Source organism: Diadema setosum, chromosome 2 (genome assembly GCF_964275005.1).
Source record: "Diadema setosum chromosome 2, eeDiaSeto1, whole genome shotgun sequence".
Classification (NCBI taxonomy): domain Eukaryota; kingdom Metazoa; phylum Echinodermata; class Echinoidea; order Diadematoida; family Diadematidae; genus Diadema; species Diadema setosum.
The window spans coordinates 47857511-47876402 of NC_092686.1; the positions used below are offsets into that span (position 1 = coordinate 47857511).

At 38.1% G+C, this 18892-nt stretch overlaps 1 protein-coding gene across 1 annotated transcript in view; it reads left to right on the plus strand.

Moving 5' to 3' along the window:
- Positions 1 to 18892, plus strand: part of LOC140245869 (neuronal cell adhesion molecule-like) — a 93412-nt gene that overhangs the window by 35874 nt on the left and 38646 nt on the right. Inside the window, exons 13-20 of the mRNA XM_072325357.1 lie at positions 12 to 175; positions 1167 to 1388; positions 2185 to 2413; positions 7099 to 7214; positions 8897 to 9071; positions 9712 to 9828; positions 11146 to 11328; positions 12919 to 13041. Of these exons, the coding sequence (XP_072181458.1) occupies positions 12 to 175; positions 1167 to 1388; positions 2185 to 2413; positions 7099 to 7214; positions 8897 to 9071; positions 9712 to 9828; positions 11146 to 11328; positions 12919 to 13041 (1329 nt within the window). The remainder of the gene's footprint in view (positions 1 to 11; positions 176 to 1166; positions 1389 to 2184; positions 2414 to 7098; positions 7215 to 8896; positions 9072 to 9711; positions 9829 to 11145; positions 11329 to 12918; positions 13042 to 18892) is intronic.

The window sequence follows — 18892 nt, forward strand, 5'->3', positions numbered from 1 at the left end:
TTTTTCTTCAGGACGTCCATCACCTCCCACTGACCTGGACTTGAGGAGTCCACGAGAGAATTCACTGCTTCTCGTTCTACACTTTACAAAAGGCAGTGATAATAACTCGCCTATTACAAACTTCATCGTTGAATACGACACAATATGGCCAGATCATCATTGGGTGCGCCTGACGGTGAGTGGACATGGTTTGTTCTTGCTACAGTTTAAAAGGGAAAATAAGCCCAGATAAAACAGTACTTTTCTCTGAGTGAAATGCAGATGTAGAAAGAAGAAATTTTTGTGAATATAGGTGAAATCCACTCAAAAATTCAAATCATACAATTATTTTCCATCACCAAGAAAAGCATATTCATAAGTACCAAAAAATATTGTTTTTCTTAATATTACCATGTACAACAGACAAAATTTATAAGTATGCAATTCATAAAAAAAGAAAAAACAAAAACTTCTAAGTATATGGAAATGGTGAAAATTGAGAGGAATGTGCAAGACTCCATGCTTTTCTGAAATGAATGAAATTAATGAAATGAATTTCCTGGAATGAATAGTACATCAATAACTGAATGGAATGACTGAAATTTTGATAATTTGGATGTAAAATAAGAATGTTATGGAATTGTGTGGGTTTCATATATATTTAATAAATAGTGATATTTGGCATAAATATGCAAATTAGATTAGTTGATGATGTCATTACCTGATATGAGGAAGTGTTTGCACCTCTGTCTACGTCTTTTTTTCATATACTAAAAGTTTTCATTCCCTCATGGTTCAGTGATTCCGTGCATCATTGAAAGTCTTGAATTGATGGCATGTAGGCTTTGATTAAAGAACCCAAAACAAAGCAGACATGCGAAAGAAACACTCAGATTTAATTATGACTAGCCGCATTTCAACATTTAAGATTTTACTGGTCCGTGTACCATTTTGAATGAGGCACTGCCTTTCTATTGTAACACAGCACTTCATGCAATTTGTGTTGCATACTCATGTTGTATGAGTCAACTATATCATTCTAATGAATATGTTTGTCTAAAGTTTTGTTGTGTTCTGTGTATTTGCATGAAAGTGTTGAAGAAAGGGAACAAAACGCAAATTGTGGGACATCGCATCAATAGTGTTTCTCAAAGTCCCCTCCTAACTCACTGTGATTTCTAATGCAGGAAGCCCAGCCCCAGCCTGAATCGGAGAATAGTGTGAATGTACAGCTGGAACCATTCGTGCTGTACAGTTTCCGCATCATTGCTCAGAACGCCATCGGAGACTCGCGACCCAGTGTGGCATATAATATGAGCCGACCGACCTTGGCCACCGTACCAAAGTCGAACCCAACTGGAGTAACAGGTTCTAGCACTGACCCAAGGTCCCTGGTCATCAGATGGGATGTGAGTGCCCCACATTCAGGGCCAATTTCTCAATCAATTACAATAAAAACAACTTGACACAAATACTCATTAATTTGAATAGATATGCAGTATCTGCTGTAACACGGGTGTATAAGGGATAAGAACCAACTCTGGCTCTTGGGTGGAATCTTGTTAGTCTGGTGGATACGATGCCTGTCTAGTAATCAGGAGATTATTTATTTGAGTCCAAGTTGTGTTCATACCCATGATTTCTCTTATCATGGCTACTAATGAAACACAAAACAATCAGTGCTTATTTACACCAGTGAAGGCTAATTTGTTAATAAGTTACGGAATTTGTCCCCTTTTTTTTTCAGGGTAGAACCTCTACAACACTAGAGTCAGCAGGTTGAGGGTTCAAACAGTCAAGCCTGTAGAGTCTCACTGTGTTTCATAGCAGCCATCACCTGCTCACACTTCTTCACATAGAGTCATAATTTTGTTCTTCTCCTGTCTGCGTACATGTTGGAAGCTCATTATGCTTTATCTTGATAAGATATCAAATTAAAATGCAGATAACACCTGCCATCTGTGCCTTTGATTACTGCTATTCTATCAACAAGAAGTGACACATTAAAACATTTAATTTTATTGTGTTATTTTAGTAATCTCCCATCTCTCTAAGGTTCATGACTTTCCACTGTACAAGAAAAGTTTTAACTCAGGAACTTGGTAAATCGTAGAATGACACAGAATAGAGGCAAATCTTTGATGATGATTCATTGTCAGCAATCCAAATTCAGTGATCTATCTTGATTCTGCTCTGCAAACACAGCGTATACACCCCTACAATTACGCTGGAGATAATTTCGCCTACCTAGTCAAATACCGCAAAAAGGGTACCACGGAGTGGACGGAGAAGAAAGTAGCCCCCCCTACAACCTATCTGGTGGTCAATGCCAGCAAGCCCTATGAGGCCTTTGACATCATGGTGCTCTCCCATAATGACGAGGGTGAGGGGCCAGTCGTCAGCGAACCCCAGACTGGGCACTCAGGAGAAGCTGGTAAGTCTTCACTTTGTCCTGGACAATTTCCAGGGACTCTTTGTTCTGGGATTTTCAGCGGATGCAAGGTGGCACAGACTTAGGATTGCACCTTGCCAGAGAATCACCCAGTATACTGTATATGCTGTTATTTTCGCGATTGTTTAATTTTTGCGAATTTCGCAAATCACAGTTGGACTGCAAATTTAACACATGAAAACGTCACCACGCCAGGGTTCTTGCCAGGAATTTCCTCACGCTTGTCGGGGATCAATATTCATATCGGCACATATGCGCGCTATCGGAAGACTTTGATAGTGCTCGATACAACCCAGATAAATCGCCGCTAAAATGCCGCTGAATGATACATTTTCACAGAGACGTTATGAGCGTTGAGAGGGGCATATGCTCACAGAAACAATGCGGAAACTCCATACAAATGATACATTTTCACGGAGATGTTATGAGCGTTGTGAAGGGCATATTCTCACAGAAACAATGCGGAAACTCCATACATTTTGTGGGCAGCAGTTCGTCAATAATAAATGTAAGAGAGGTAGCTACCGTTGGTGAAGGCTCCGTTTTCTTTTAGGCCTTTCCTGTTTCACTGTGACAATATTAGCCGTCACAAGTAACACCACTGCGTGGCGATCACAAGTCTATCGCCGACTACGTACTAGTATGTAGTGTTTTTGCTTTCTCGCCATCCTGTCAACCACGTGGGAGACTTACATGTAGTGCATGCAGATGAGCGAGAAGCGAATCCTATGTATTGCACAATCATGTTGGTTCACAATCGTTCATGAATGTTAACGGAGCAAATACTTTTGGGTCCTCGCTGCACTTTCCTTTCTTGGTATTGTTTGACCGTGACATAAAAGAAATATCATACTGGTACCTCCCTTATTACACGAGTGATGGGCGTTATTCCGAAGGTTTGTTTAATCCCAAAGTGAAATAATTTATCGCTAAGGCTCGTTAATCCGAATTAAAAAAAAGGTCCGTACTAGGAACGTTCGAAATAACAAAACTGATTTCGTTTGGAAATTAACAAAGGTTTTTTCTTAATTATCTTCCGACTATCAAACCTTCAGATTGAAGAATCTAAAGTATTATTTTATCATTATTATATCTTTCGAAGGAACAGACCTTCAGAGTAACAAAACTGTAACCGTTTTGGGACCGTCGTTTATTCTGTAATTTCACTGGCAGAACGTTTGAAATAAAACTGATTTCGTTTTGAAATTAACGAACATTTTCTTAATCATTTTCCGATTAACGAACCTTCAGAATGATGAATCTAATATTATTTTATCATCATTATTTCTTTCAGAGGAACGAACCTTCAGAGTTACATAACTGTACTTACCGTTTTGGGACCGTCGTTTTATTCCGAAATTTCACTGGCAGAACGTCCAAAATAACAAAACTGATTTTTTCTTAATTATTTTCAGATTGATGAACCTTCAGAATGAAGAATCTAGTATCATTTAATCAGCATTATTTCTTTTGGGGGAACGAACCTTCAGAGTAACAAAACTGTACAATACCAACCGTTTTATTCCGAAATGTCACTGACAGTGAACTGCCTTGTGTGAATGTGAAAAATTACAAAACATTGTTAACTTTCAAGACATCAAGAACAGATCTGGAAGCAGAACAATTTGTGTGTTAGCAAAAATCAAAATTGCGTTATTAATATATGTAAGTGGACATTGCTAAAGAGAATATAATTTCGCTCTCTCCCTCAAAAGAAATGAAGGAAAAAAAAGGTGCTCGACAGTTAAGCGCATGAAATGTCAAAATCTGAAGACGGAACTTGTGCAGGGAAACTCCCCTTATAAAGAAAAGGAAAGGAGCAAATAATGTTTGGTTTTTCACTTCATAATGTGGGCCTCTGCATGCAGTATATATCCATGATTAATTTTATGCAGGAAAAGCGTAGCTCCTTGAAGCAAGAGCATGATAAAAAAATGAATAAACACATACACCAAAAAACTTGTAAATGAAACCCAACGGATCTATTTTTCACACAACAGTTGGAATGATTGGGACAGAGAAGGGATGGAAGTACGAAGTAGAAAGGAGTGCAGACGTCATATCGGCGATGGAGAACAAATATTTTATAACTAGAAAAGAGAGGGAGAGGGAGAGAGGTGTCAGAACTCTGCCTATGTACGGATCATTACTTAAATTAAATTATTTATTCCTTGTATTATCAAAATTTCCCCAAAAAATTGATTCAAGTCCGTTCATATTTTTTTGAGTTATTTCGCCGAAAAAAAACAAACAAACCATGAGCCCCTTGGTGATTTTAACTGATACTGGTGTAGACAGCTTGCTCAACAGATGCTTCTTCTTTTGATTTATTTTCTCCACTGTCAATCGTATCTTTTCTCCTCTCATGAACCCCTGCCATAAACGATGAACAACAACATATAAGGTTTCTGACGCTGCAATAAAAAAGGAACATGTGCTCGCAGCAAATTATCCACACTTTTCAAGTTAAAGCAAATTAATGTTCGTAATTAATAACAAAAAACAAACAAACAATGACAGAAGGCAATGGGAAACTTGATATCATAATTATCATGGCTTGTGGAAATTTCCACGAAAGCCAGGTGTTAGATAGGCCTAAAGGAATGCCGCGTGTACTCCAACATTATACTTCACTGGTCGTAAACAGCATGTAAATAGCATGGGAACCAGCTGGGAACAGCAATGAATGATTAGTCATTGATTTTCCGTTCATGTAGGCCGCTAAAACTGTTCAACATGTTAATAAACCAAGCCAGACGTATGTTGAACTTGAAAGACCATGACAGAATTACTAATTTCGGCCAGGAGAAGGAAAATGGAATATTAACGAATGACGTTTTGAATCCATGGAAAGTAAAAAGGCTCGAATGGAACGCAAGGCTTTTTAATAAAAAAATAACCCACTGAAACTATAAAAAAAAAATGCTTACTCCAGAGCACTTTACGGAAGATGAAAGTAATTTTCCTTATGCCACAATGAAAGATTCCATAGCCGTCGCACTCAGCATGCTTTGATCGCATTTATGTTTGCATTATTGCTGATGGCCAGCTTACTAAATGCAGTAGAATTGATATGAATAAAATTATGAAACAAAATTATATTTTAAAAAAAATCCTGGATCGTCACGGTCGATCCCCGCCGGTAATCCTGATCACTACCAAAATTTAATCATATGTTCCTTGCGCCATTACCAACCAGCTGTTTCTGAAAATTTTATCCTAATCTGTTCTCAAATTTGACTTATTTTGCGAATAGAGAGACAGACTGACAGACAAACGAACAAACAAACCAAAGCAGCAAAAAAAAAAATACAACCTTCTTTGGTGGAGGTAATGGGCATGCATCTCATATTTTCTGTTTTTGCGTAACCCGACAACGAGCGTGACAACAAGCGAGCACGTGTCAGCCTTCCTCGGCCTTTTTCTTTCCGTCCTCTCTCCCTCTCTCACATGCATATCACACACACACACAAAAGCGGCGGTCGAAGGCAGGCGGCTGTCGACCTCTATTCGAACTGCTGTGTGTGTTGATCCCGAATCAGATCATGACTGTGAGCGAGTGTGTGGTGTGCTAGCTATGTAGAACTGCGTTGTTACGATCTGTGTGGATACATGTACCTTTTTGCGCTTGTAAACTGCTGCTCTTTTCAAATTCTAGCTTCTTTTCTAGCCAGATAATCATAAGAAAAAAAGACGCGGGCCGGGCGGACGGTCCGATCTTGGTTCGAACTGAACTCGGCCGAGCAAGTTCACGCGTGGTATCACCCTTGTCGATAAGTTTTACCCTTGTCGGTAATTGTCTCCTCAAAGCTTACGCTTGTTGGGGCCGACAAGGGTGATATACGCTGGCGAGATCCCTGCATGCGCTAAGGTAATAATGCGCTCATGAAGGCCTCTGTGTCAGTTTGTGAAAACAACATCTCATGAAAATGTCCGCAACCTCCTCATTCGCGAAAATAACAGCGTATACAGTATCATCTTTTAATGCATGCCACTATATTCACAAAGCGCACACAAGGAAAGCCATTATAGGGATACAGGAGTTTTATCTACATGTACAAAGACTTCATAAAGAATGAAAAAAGAGAGAGAGTATAAAAACACACTCACAAAAACACCACAAAATATGAAATATTGGCTGTTATATTGTTCCTTTATGCTAAGTTGATCATAGTCTTTTGAGGAATTCACTCTTTGTTAATGCAGTTATCAGAAAGATTTCTCTAACAGAGGACAATCTCTGGATACCACCATGCTATTCAGTGCAGACTACACCACGCCTATCCAACAACATCTTCATTAACATGATGAAGAAATGGATTTCTGGCAAGAAAATCGTCCTCCATTTTATAAAACAGATGATGCACTTGTCTTTTTGTGCATCTGTAGGAATAGTGTGCATGTTGTAACTACGGAATTTAGCCTAAACCCACTTGGCATGGCCTTGTGAGTTAAGCATGCCATAGTTACCTTATACACACAATTCCAACTGATGCACTCAGACCTGTGCATCACTCATGACTGTCCATGCATTCTGCATTTCCCCCCTCACTTCCCCAATTGTCTCATCATAAACTCTCCCCCCCCCCCCATGGGCATTCCTCCGCCTCTCTTCTTATTCCTATCTTTCTAATAAGAGTATTTCAATGTTGTCTCACCAATCCTAGCTCCAGCATCATCTCCCGATGGCGTATCAGTGGAGGTCCTTGGCCCCAACAGTCTCAATGTCACCTGGCAACCAATTCCTGCAGAGGATGCTAACGGTGTTCTCCTGGGATATGTGGCAAGTCACAAGCTCTTATACCACTTCAATTTACTCAAAGTCTGATTTGAGTATACAGGACTGGACACTAACTTTCTTTGTCTGGTGGTGCAAACGGGCCACTGGAATCCTTAAAGGACAAGTTCACTTTCATAGACATGTGGGTTAAGTGAATGCAGCAATATTAGTAGAACACATCAGTGAGAGTTTGAGCAAAATCGGACAATCCGTTCAAAAGTTATGCATTTTTGAAGTTTCTGCTCCGTCATGGCTGGATGAAAAGACTACTATAGCTTATGATGTCACAGGAGTACAACGATATAAAGAAAGAATAACGAAAATTCAACATGTTTCCATTTTTCTCGCATAACAAAAGAACACTCGACTTCTCTCTTTCAGAAGGCAGGGGGAATAATATTACCCTTAACATACGTCAGTAGCAAGTCGAAGAACTGTGCACTTTATTCAAAAATTAAAGTTTTGTGAAATTCTCTTTTTATTTTCCTTATATAGTTGTACGCATGTGATATCATACTCTGTAGTAGTCTTCTCTTCCAGCAGTGACTGCACAGATACTTAAAATATCGATAACTTTTGAACGGATTGTCCAATTTTCCTCAAACTTTCACTGATGTGTTCTACTAATATTGCTACATTCTCTCAATCCTTATGTATATGAAGGTGGACTTGTCCTTTAAATGTGGAATTTTGGTAGTGTCCTAATAGAAATGGAAACTTAACAGTCCTTTTTCAATCATACGTGCATGATTGTGCTGCCAAAAAATAGCCTTTTTGGAAATTTGGTAGCCTGACATCAATTTTTGGTAGCCCTGGACCACAGGGCCACTGCTAATGTTGGGCACATGTGTATGTGTGTTAGCCCAAAGGGGGACATTTGTGCTTGGAAGACAATCTGATACAAACAGATACTGAAATTACTACATTCCTCATAACATTCATAAAAATGGGGAAATGCCCCCCCCCCCCCCCGAAAAAATCTTTTTATGGGTTCAACTGAGACAACTTATTCAGTAATTTCCATTGTTAGCAAATTGTGCAAAGAAAAATCTATTGTTTCAAGTCAGCAGAGTATCAAAAAACAGTCAGTAGCATTGTAAATGTCATGGAATTTTGTCCCAAGTGTGAGAGTGGGTAAACTTGATTATGAAACAATATGTCTCCTTATTCATGTCTATTAAGGTATTTTATTGGCAAACAGTAACTTTCCATGGACTTTTGGAGCTTGAGTAAGCCTTATTCTGTCTCTTCCCCATCCGTTTACCTTTAATACTGCGTTCACATGACTGATTTTTCATTCTCAGCCTTTTAAGTTGAATTGCAATGAATATAGCATGTTTTTAACTTTGCGAATGTGCACAATTATTGAGCAGGTACTTCAAATAGCTCACCGTTGCCTCAGCAATTAAAAGTTTTGGCAGCACATATTACAGCTAAAGGTAACTGGTCCTTAGTGTGACAGCAATCTTACATTACAGAACTAGCAAATGTGAAGGCAACTACAAAAATAACAGAAGGGGAAATTAATCAGCAAACAAATTTTGAGCTGGTTTCAATGCGCCAATGTTGCAATTCTTACAATATGTGGGTTTTCTTTGCTTTTTTCCTGCAATCAAATCGTGAAGGTGGTGGGGTAGATGTGTCAGATTGTAGTACTGACCTTGAATTGTTCTGGTTATCTTTAGGTGACGTATAACAGAATCATAGCTTCTGGACAGGAAGAGCAGCAGTGTACCAAGTCGCCGTGCATCGTGGGAGGTCTTCAACCATTTTCCACCTACGATGTCCAGGTCAGGGCTTACACCGCTCAGGGTAGGGGGCCCCCCTCTGCTACCATCAGGGTCAAAACGGAAGAAGCCGGTAAGGATGCACTCTTGTTGAGGTTTTGTCACTAGCAAAGCTGTGTGCTGGAGCTAAGTTATGGGAGGGGTAGGATGGAATGTAATTTTTATTTTTATTTATTTATTTATTTATTTTTTGCAGATATATGAGTCTTTTTCACCAAAGAAAATTCGTACATTGCAATATCCACCTCACATACAGACCTACAGGGATGAATTTGATGCAAGTCTGTACTCTCAAAAGTAGCATTCCTGTATGTTTAACTTTCCATGATTTAAGTGGCTGATTTTGATACAGTCAACTTCATTAAAAAAATAAATCAAAAAATAAATCTGATCTGACTCTGTGTTGGTGTTGTGTTGCATAGTCATATCCTTAATCCATGACATGTTTATCCGTGTTTCTATAAGTAATTCTGTCTTTCTAGGTTAACTCTTTGCATCAGAGAGTTACTGAATATGATAATCATAGTTTTTGTTCTGTTTTTTTTGTGTGTGTGTGTGTGTGCTAAATCTTCACCCCTCTCTTCAAGTTATAGGAATAAGTGTTAGTATTGAACAGTAATAGGAAAAGTTAGGTTGCTGTGAGGCTCCTTGGTCCATGCCAAATGGTCTCCCTAGTCACGTTGAACTGCTATTTATATTTTTCTTTTCTACAGCGCCTGGACGATTGGATATGACTGCTAAGGCCTACTCAGAACGTATTGTACTGGCCTGGAAGGAACCTCTTGAACCAAATGGTCAACTGCTTGGATACAAGATCACCATTGCACCAAGTGAGTTTTGTTCCTTTTCTTGTTCCTCAAAGTCTTTGCTACTGACTGTGTTGTCATAACTTGAAGAATTGGGGTCCTGTTTAATGAAGAGATATAATTGATTGTATAGTTGACTTCTATCGTAAGTCTTTGGCAGTCTGTGTGGTAAGGAAATTTATAATCAATTACATCTTTTGATAAAACGGGGCCCAGCAATAGCTGTAGACTTTACACCACTGGCAGCACTAAACTGATTTGCGTAGCTGCTTCCAGTACAGATGCACATCAACCTCACAGCTTTGGCTTTTGGTTTGTGTTTACATGCAGCTACAAGTAGTTACATAGTCTTCTGCTAGGTCTCATGCCACCAGAACATTTTACTGTATGGTATGTAGAAAGTGAATCAGACAAAACAAGTATCTGTTTTATGGGATATGGTCCCATTTTGAAGTGGCTTTGTGTTGGTCGGAGGAGAAGAGGAATTCACTAAATATCAGTGTATGCAAGATGCCTTCTGGTTAAAGCTTTTTGTGCACTATGCCACCTTCAAACAGCAGCATGGATGACACATTGGTGTTGCTTAGCTCACAAAGCATTCAAGGTTTCTTCAAAATGCATATCCTAACGAGGAAATGGACTGCCAGGGTCATGCTCTGGCTTTGTGCAAAGAATAACACACATCTGCTGTTCAAAAGAGAAACACAGCTACTTTTTCTGAAAGATTTGTGATCGTTCTAAAAAGTAGCCTTTGCAGGTTGGCTGTGTCAAAGCTGAATGATACTAGAAGTTGGCACACTGACCTGCTAAACCTCAGCATTGAATAAAAATGTGATGATGCCCAAAATAGCAGCCAGATAGTTTTATTCATATTGAATTCCTCTGCACGGTGTGTGAATGGTAGACCACAATGAATTACTTTGGTTGTCATGGTGATAGTCATGGCGATAAATGCTTGTTTTGTCGTGGGGTAGCGTGTTTTGGTGTTAGTGTTTTGATGACAGTAGTGGTTAATGTCATAGTTTGCTGACAGTCAGCATGATGTGATTTTCATTCACTCCACTTGTGTAACAAATGGGCATGCACTGTGAAGGGAAGTGCCAATATTCTGTACAATTTAAAATCACTTGAGACTCCTTCAGTACTTCTTGCATTTGTGATGAATTCAATTCAATTCAATTCATATTTTGGATGTCAATTATGCAAATCAGAATACTTCAGCTCAGTGAGAATTCCTAGTTTGATTTGTAAGACACCCATGACAGTAATCACTATAACTTTGACTATGAGTTTGATATCATCACATGTCCATTCACCACAAACCCTTGACATTTTTTTCAGTGACAGTGCAACACACAGGTGAAAGCCTGAATTTTACAATTGGACCAGATGAGCCCTTATACCTTCGAATTGGAAACGGTCAGGTTCAACCAGAAACGGATTACCACATCAAGGTTGTGGCCTACAATGGAAAGGGGGAAGGAATCCCAGCAACAGAAGAGCGCACCACAAAACTAGCTGGAAGTAAGTCGGCACGTTGTGATCATAATCACAGAAACTCCAACCCCACGTACCTTCTGATCTGGAGATTTTCCCACCTGACACCCCTTCAAACAGGAGACTCCGACTTGATGTGTGCAAAGTCCCTTTCGGCCTAAGTCCAGGGCCCACTTAAGCCTAAGGGCCCTGGAAGCTCTAGGGTTCCATTAGGCTTATTTTTCAACATACGATGGCACTGAGTAATTGTAATAACTCAACGTTTCGAATCATTCAAAGATCATTTCAAGCGGAGGAAAATACATCATGAGCAGGCAAGAGCCAGGGAGGGAGAAATTAAATCTCAAGCGGGAGAACGAGAGATTTTGCGAAAACGGGCTTTTGGCGGGAGATCTCCCATGGAAAGCAGGAGAGTTGGAGTCTCTATAAACAACAACTACATACCGCTCAACCCTTTGTGTCTCTTGAAAGCCGGTTGGCACAGAAAACCTCAAAGCATTGTACTCACTGTCCAAAGTCCTTGGCATAGAAAGGGTTGTGGCAAAAACTTTTGGGAGCAAGTGTCTCTTTATTACTGCTTGCTTTGTCAAGATGGACACAAGTCATTCTTTTCCATGGAGCAAGACTTTGGGAGATGTGATTGTGAATTAAACATGCACTGAGATGTCTACTCTGTACACAGTAAAAATGTTTTTCTATTTCATTTATTCCTTTTTATTCATTCATTCATTCATTCATTCATTCATTCATTCATTCATTCATTCATTCATTCATTCATTCATTCATTCATTCATTCATTCATTCATTCATTCATTCATTCATTCATTCATTCATTCATTCATTCATTCATTCATTCATTCATTCATTCATTCATTCATTCATTCATTCATTCATTCATTCATTCATTCATTCATTCATTCATTCATTCATTCATTCATTTTATCTTTTTTGCAATGATATTGCCCACCCTCCCCCATTCATTCTTCATAGCTTCTGCACATAATGAATACCCTTGATTCGTTGTCTGGGCTCATTATTGCTTGCTCTCGTTGGTAGTTTGATTCATTTTTTCTTTCTTTGTTTTGTGGGGGGGGGGGGGTGAATGACGGGATAGTGTTTCTATGCTGTTACTGTTGCAGTATGGAAAGTTAGAAGTACAATTTTTCTGTATGGTCTACATTTATGCAATAATGCATGAAATATCAGAATTTGTGTTATTCAGTAAGTAACTAAATTTAGGTCTAATTCTTGAAGAGATCAGATGTAAAAGACAAAAGTTCATACAAAAAACTTCTAAATTTTGCTGGATCATGCAATGAAAATCATGAAAATGTGTACCTAATTATCACATCTGAAATTACGATGTACTGTGTACATTGTATAATGGGACAGTTGACAGAGTGTATGTTATGCCAACAATGTTAAAGTCCATTTAACGTACACACAGATACTTGGGTCAAATAAATTGTGTCTAGTGGAAGCACAGTTGACCTCATCTCATTAGGTCAAAGCTCACAATGACGCTAGCACGGTATGATGACCCAAGTATACTTGTGAGTGAGATGAACATACACCCTCATTCTTAACCTGATCTGCTTTTTCTCACTCTGTGTTTAGGGCCAAGCAAACCCAAGAAGCCGATGGTGGCCTCCGGAACTGACCACGCTAACGTCACCTGGGATTTGGCCAGCATCAACCCAACCCCCATCAATATGTCTGTGGCATACCGGAAGAAAGGAGGTAAAAGCTATCACTTTCTATTCTCTCTCTCATGTAACTCAACAACCCCCCTCCTGTTTTTGTGAGGTTTGTTTTCTTTTGTTTTTTGCATCTCTCCCCTGCTATGTTTTATCTGTTTGTTAAAAAGTTTGAGACCCGAGTCCAGATTGGTGTGTTGAGCAGAGAATTTTGGTGAAAAATTGCTGAGGTGCTGTGTGTGAATTTTGTTCATAGTGTTTGATGGTTAAGTAGTAGAGAAAGAGATATAATCATGTTATGGAGGCTGACCCATTTCCACACATACAGGAGGCTATTGTGATACCAATACAACAAGAGAAACAGATCTTTTCTACTCTTTGAAATTATTAAAATTTGCTTTTCATTCTTATATGAGGGTTAGAGGCGCTATGCTAAAATTCTACATCATTGGCACATTTTTTTTTTTTTTTTTTTAAATATGCGAACAGTAGAAGAAAAGATAAATTTGTCTTTGCTCAACCATGTATCATGTTTGCTGCCATCTACTGTTCAAAATAGGATAGTTAGGTTATTTTCCATATCCCAAATGAGCTTTACATGCGTCATATCCATGGTCATTCCCCAGTAAAATTTCTGGTTGTGTGTGTATGTATGTGTGTGTGTGTGTGTGTGTGTTTGTGCTTGTGTGTGTATGTGTATGTATATTTGCATAGATGTGTGTGTTTACAGATTCTTATTTTAAAAGTACATATATACACTGTATGCTGCTGTATTGTCCTTTGTTATGAAAATTTTGTGTTTGTGTATGAATAATCTACACGGATTGACACAATTTCTTTCAAAAGTGAAGTGGAGATTTTGTTGCGCAACCGATTTCCTTCAGACAAACTATTTTGCACCTTGTACAAAGAGTGCTGGATGGAGTTTGTCTTAAATAGCAATTTTAGTGACTTTAGTGACAATGTTAGGCAATGCATTTATTTGAGTAGGTAAGGTTTTATACAAAGTGCAGCTGTGTTTCAATGAAGAAGGCCTTTACAATATGCAAGATGTATTGTTTATTTATACATGGGGACACACTGTGGACATTTGATCCAAAAAGGGGACTTAAATCAAAAGAACATGTGCTTTCGATCCCAAATATGATAAGCAACTTCAAACATTACAAGAACATTTTTAGGAAGAGTGAGTGATTGGCTGCATAGCCTGAATTAGATCCTTGTTGCTTGCTAATGCTGGGTTCCCACTGTTTTGCGATCTGCTACACACATCAGGATTGGCTATTAGTAGCTAATCAAGGAATTTTGTTTAACGTCTATCACCATTTACGCAACAATTGAAATTGTGGTCTTAAGTGTGGAGTAATCCTTGCGATCTTACCAGATCTTATCAGATCATGGTCATTGTTTTGATCGTAGAAAAGTGTAGAAGATTGTGCATCATTGCGCATCATGGACAGTAGTAAATTCTTGAGAAAGTATTGTCTTTCCTATCAATTATTTTGGATTCATGGATCAGTTGGGTGTGATGTATTCATGTTTTCAGAGTATATTCTCCACATTAGCCCTTAGAAATCGGTCAAGCAAAAATCAAAAGATTTCATTAAATAATAATAATAATGATAATAATAATGATAATAATAATAATTAATACTACTAATAATGATAATAATAATAATAATAATAATAATAATAATAATAATAATAATAATAATAATAATAATAATAATAATAATAATAATAAAGATAGTTGATAATGATAATAATAATGATAAATGATAATGATAATTATAATTCTTTCAAGAGTGATTTGCTGCTTGTCAGCAAAACCAGATTTTCTCTGTTTTTCTGAACTGAAACTAAGGAGAAAGTGGCATACCTTACAAATTGGCATGTCAATGTGCATTCAGCACTGCATGTAAAGTCAATATTTGCATAATCCGTTAACTACATTTGAATTACTTTTGTGAATTCTGACCATTGAGTTTGTTGTCGGATATACCAGAACCAAGAAACGCTTTCAATGCTTGGAATATGCATATGCATATATATATGTATATATATATATGCATATATATATATATATATATATATATATATATTCCTTTCCAAAGCTTGCTAAAATTAACAGAAATCAAAACAAGAAAGCCTTGAGATATACCGTAGAACTGAATTGGGAACATGCAAAATTTCAAACAGTTTACGGAGGGGAAATTTTCTAATAATCCAGAGATTGGGCTGGTAATAATGTATAAGGGTTGTGCTGAAAATTGAAACATGTTATCACAATCTATCAAAACGGTGCTGTGAAAACATCTCAGCATCTAATTATTACATGCATACCCTGATAACTTGGGTACTGGTATTAAATGCTCTGCCTCACATCAATGTACACATCATGGAAAGTATAGGAAAGAAAGCAAATAAAGACATGTTAGTTGCCTTTACAGCATAGGTACTAAATTCATTATTCATGGCATAATCCTCTATCCATGCGAGCTGTATTTTTTTTTTTTTTTTTTATGGCAGTGAATATTTCAACCATTCAGATTCCTCCTGTAGTTCTGTTCATTCATTTATACGGGATTTGTGGTCGTGGAGATAATTATGGCTCATTCCCGACAAGAAGAATTAGTCTGTGAATTCCCAGTGGACTCCGAGAATGAAGCATTTTGTTGCTAGGCAACAGATAGCCGTAGAGACATATGCTTTGAATTAATTTAGCTTCTATATCTCCAATTCGCTGCTATTTTGTGTCTGGAGCCTTTGCTAAGACTTGTAGCCATCTCATACCAACTTGCCCATTCATCAAATCCTTTCGACTATTAAATCCCATTCAATATTTCTGCTAAGCTAACATGAGATGCATTGATTGTTTTCGCCTTCAAAAGAATGAATGAATGCATGAATTAATTTGCATTGTATTTCTTAATCTGTCTGTGTTCAGATGAGTATTTGGATTAATTACACTGTCTATTTACACATTTGAATGAGTAGCAGTGTTTGTGTAATCTAGCAATCCTCGGATTTCTTACAAAGCACATAAAAATTCTGGAGAGAAGCCAGTGATTGGTGCTGCATTTACTCAAATTCTCTATTCATGTCCAAATTTTATGGGTATTCATATCATGGCTTCAGGATGGGTGTAATTCATGAATTAGTCAATTTACTTTCATTTCTATCACTGATATCTTTTATTATCTAGAAGGTAATTAGAGTTTATCAAAATTTATGGTGTTTTCACAAGTCATGTAAATATTTTGCAGACTTTGAATGTACAAGGGGATTTTCATATACTGGAGAAGATTTTAGAATAAATAGGACAATTAAATGAGAGTACCTACCCGGGGATCCCATTTCTCATTAATTACGTAGTACAAAAGAAAGAGGGGATGGTTTCTTGTCTTCGTGTCATATGTAACCAGAACAAATCGGTGTTCATCAAGCAAAGGGCTCTACACAGACCGGAGAGGGGATCACATTAATGAACTCACACCAAAGCATCTTAAAGAGTCCTACCACAGACACACAGACCGACACACAAAGAAAAAAGTGGGGGGGGGGGGGGGGCGACGCCCACAGATTGGGAGCCATTGTAGCCAGGGTCCTCGCCCATGCCATTCATTACACGCACTCTCTAATGGTATTACCATCAGCCACTCCTTACCCGCAGGACAAAGGGAGCCAGAGGGGCTGGCAGACTGCTTCTAACTCCAGACCAGCAGTGGTCCAGAAAAAACAAGGAATATGTTCATGCCCTAAAAGCTCCAGTTTGAGCCATTTGGACTGGGTGACTCATCTCTTGTTCTCATAAAGCTTGATTCCTTTCCTTTCTTGGATTTTCATTCATTTCTATCTGACTCTTACCGCTCAAAATTCAGCACTTTGTAAGATTTCCAGATGTACTATATTAATGAAGGCAAGAGATTAGTATTAAAAAGCAGAGGGGTAAAGGTTGAGGTGTGAGTTTTGTTGTTTGTTCGTTTTGTGACTAGCAATAGTCAACAAACGGTATCAACCAGGCACACTGTTCCATATGCTTGAATGAATGAATGTCATATGTCCAGCCTTTTGCATAAACTACTTTTAAATGTATCAGTAAGTTGGTCATTGTTATTGAATTAAGTCTCACCAACTCTCATGCAGGATGGGACGGAAGAGTAGAGAAAAACAAGATATTTAGACAGCAATGCAATCACAGAATGCATCTTTCATAGAGGGATTACTGGCCTGGATTTTGATGTTGAAACTTTTTAATGTTGGTTATCAGCTTTGTTTAATGTTGGTCATCATGTGAAGGTGCTACATGCACTCATGCCAACTTGCAGGAGAGTAAAATAGACAGTGCTTGGTTCAGCTCTTGTATATACTATTATGTCAGTGAATAGCTAGGTAATATCTCATATTTATTGGACATAATGCACTATAAGCTGCTTAGTCAAAGAAAAATATGTTTTATTTGAAACTCTTGATGAGGAATATCAGAGTGCCTGTGTGTGTATAATATGTGCTGCTTTATGAGGGTTAATAGAACATCACATAAGCAGCATGTTGGCCCCAAATGGATATCTCTAGTGTGATGATAGGACCAGGGGCAGCGTGTTGATTGGGTGTGACTACTGTGAACTCATCACTACTACCAACCCACTGATGGTGTGAAGATATCATGGTATGATAGTCTGGCTCTGTCCTTGCCAACTTATATACATGCATGTGTGTTAGAAGGTTAATTGTCTCTCTCTCTCTCTCTCATCTATCTATGAATCTATCTGTCTTCTCTCTATCTATTTATCTTCCGTCTTTCTGTTATTTTTTCTTTTATTTATCTTCTATCTATCTATCTATCTATCTGTTACCTTTCATCTATTTATCTATCTTCTGTCTATCTATCTGTCTTTTATCTATCTTTAATCTATCATCTATCATCTCTCCCTCTCTCTCTTAGAGGTTGATGTTTTCGTATAGGATGAATGTTGGGTAACTGCATAAACGTATGAAAAATTAGCCCTATCATGAAGGAAGTGGTTAATCGTGGATGGGTGTACAGTAAGCTTCCTGTAAGTCATAAACACTTCAATGAGAATAAAAGAAATTATGTAACAAGAGGGGAAAAAACAAGCAATAGCTTTAAACTAGCTGTGTTTACTTTTCAACGTGCTCCTACCAGTGTGGTGTGAGAGAGAAATCCCTCTTCCCTGCTTCTACAAACCAAAACATGCCCACTAAGATTGTAAATTTTGTCGGAATAGAATACAGATTGCTGAGCATTTAAATCCCGAGTGTTGCTACATAGCAAGATAACATTGACACTAAATTTGGGTGTTGTTAATCTTACAGCACACACAGCGCCAGCTCTTACTCGACCAGCGGTGTATACTCACCAACCGTGTCCCTCCCACAGAGAGAATTTTTCAGTTGGTTACGGGGGTGAAATCCACACATGATCCTTGGCTTCCATCTGAAAGACAGCTGCACAAGCCATCAGCTATTTTGATTAAACGAAATACATAGCGGGTACAGGTTGCCCACTCCATATCACCTCTCTATTACATTTCTAATCTGCGCTGACGGCTGGTCCACTAATTGCTATTTCAGCACACTTGCTTTAGCGAGAGATTGGCTGCCATATTTTCTTATCCCTGTGTTACCAAAGATCCGAGGACATCATCATATTTATTTATTTGTTATTATTATTATTATTATTTTTTTTTTTTTTTTACATTGGAGTATTATGACATCACTTACAAGATGCTCATAGGAATTACTGTTATTTAGGCACAAGTACTTGGAGCTGTTTGCATGATTAAATGTCAAATTAAAGCAATTAAAAAAATATATGGCAAGGTGATGTTCAGTACCAAGGGTATTTGGAAGTATATATCAGCAGTATACTG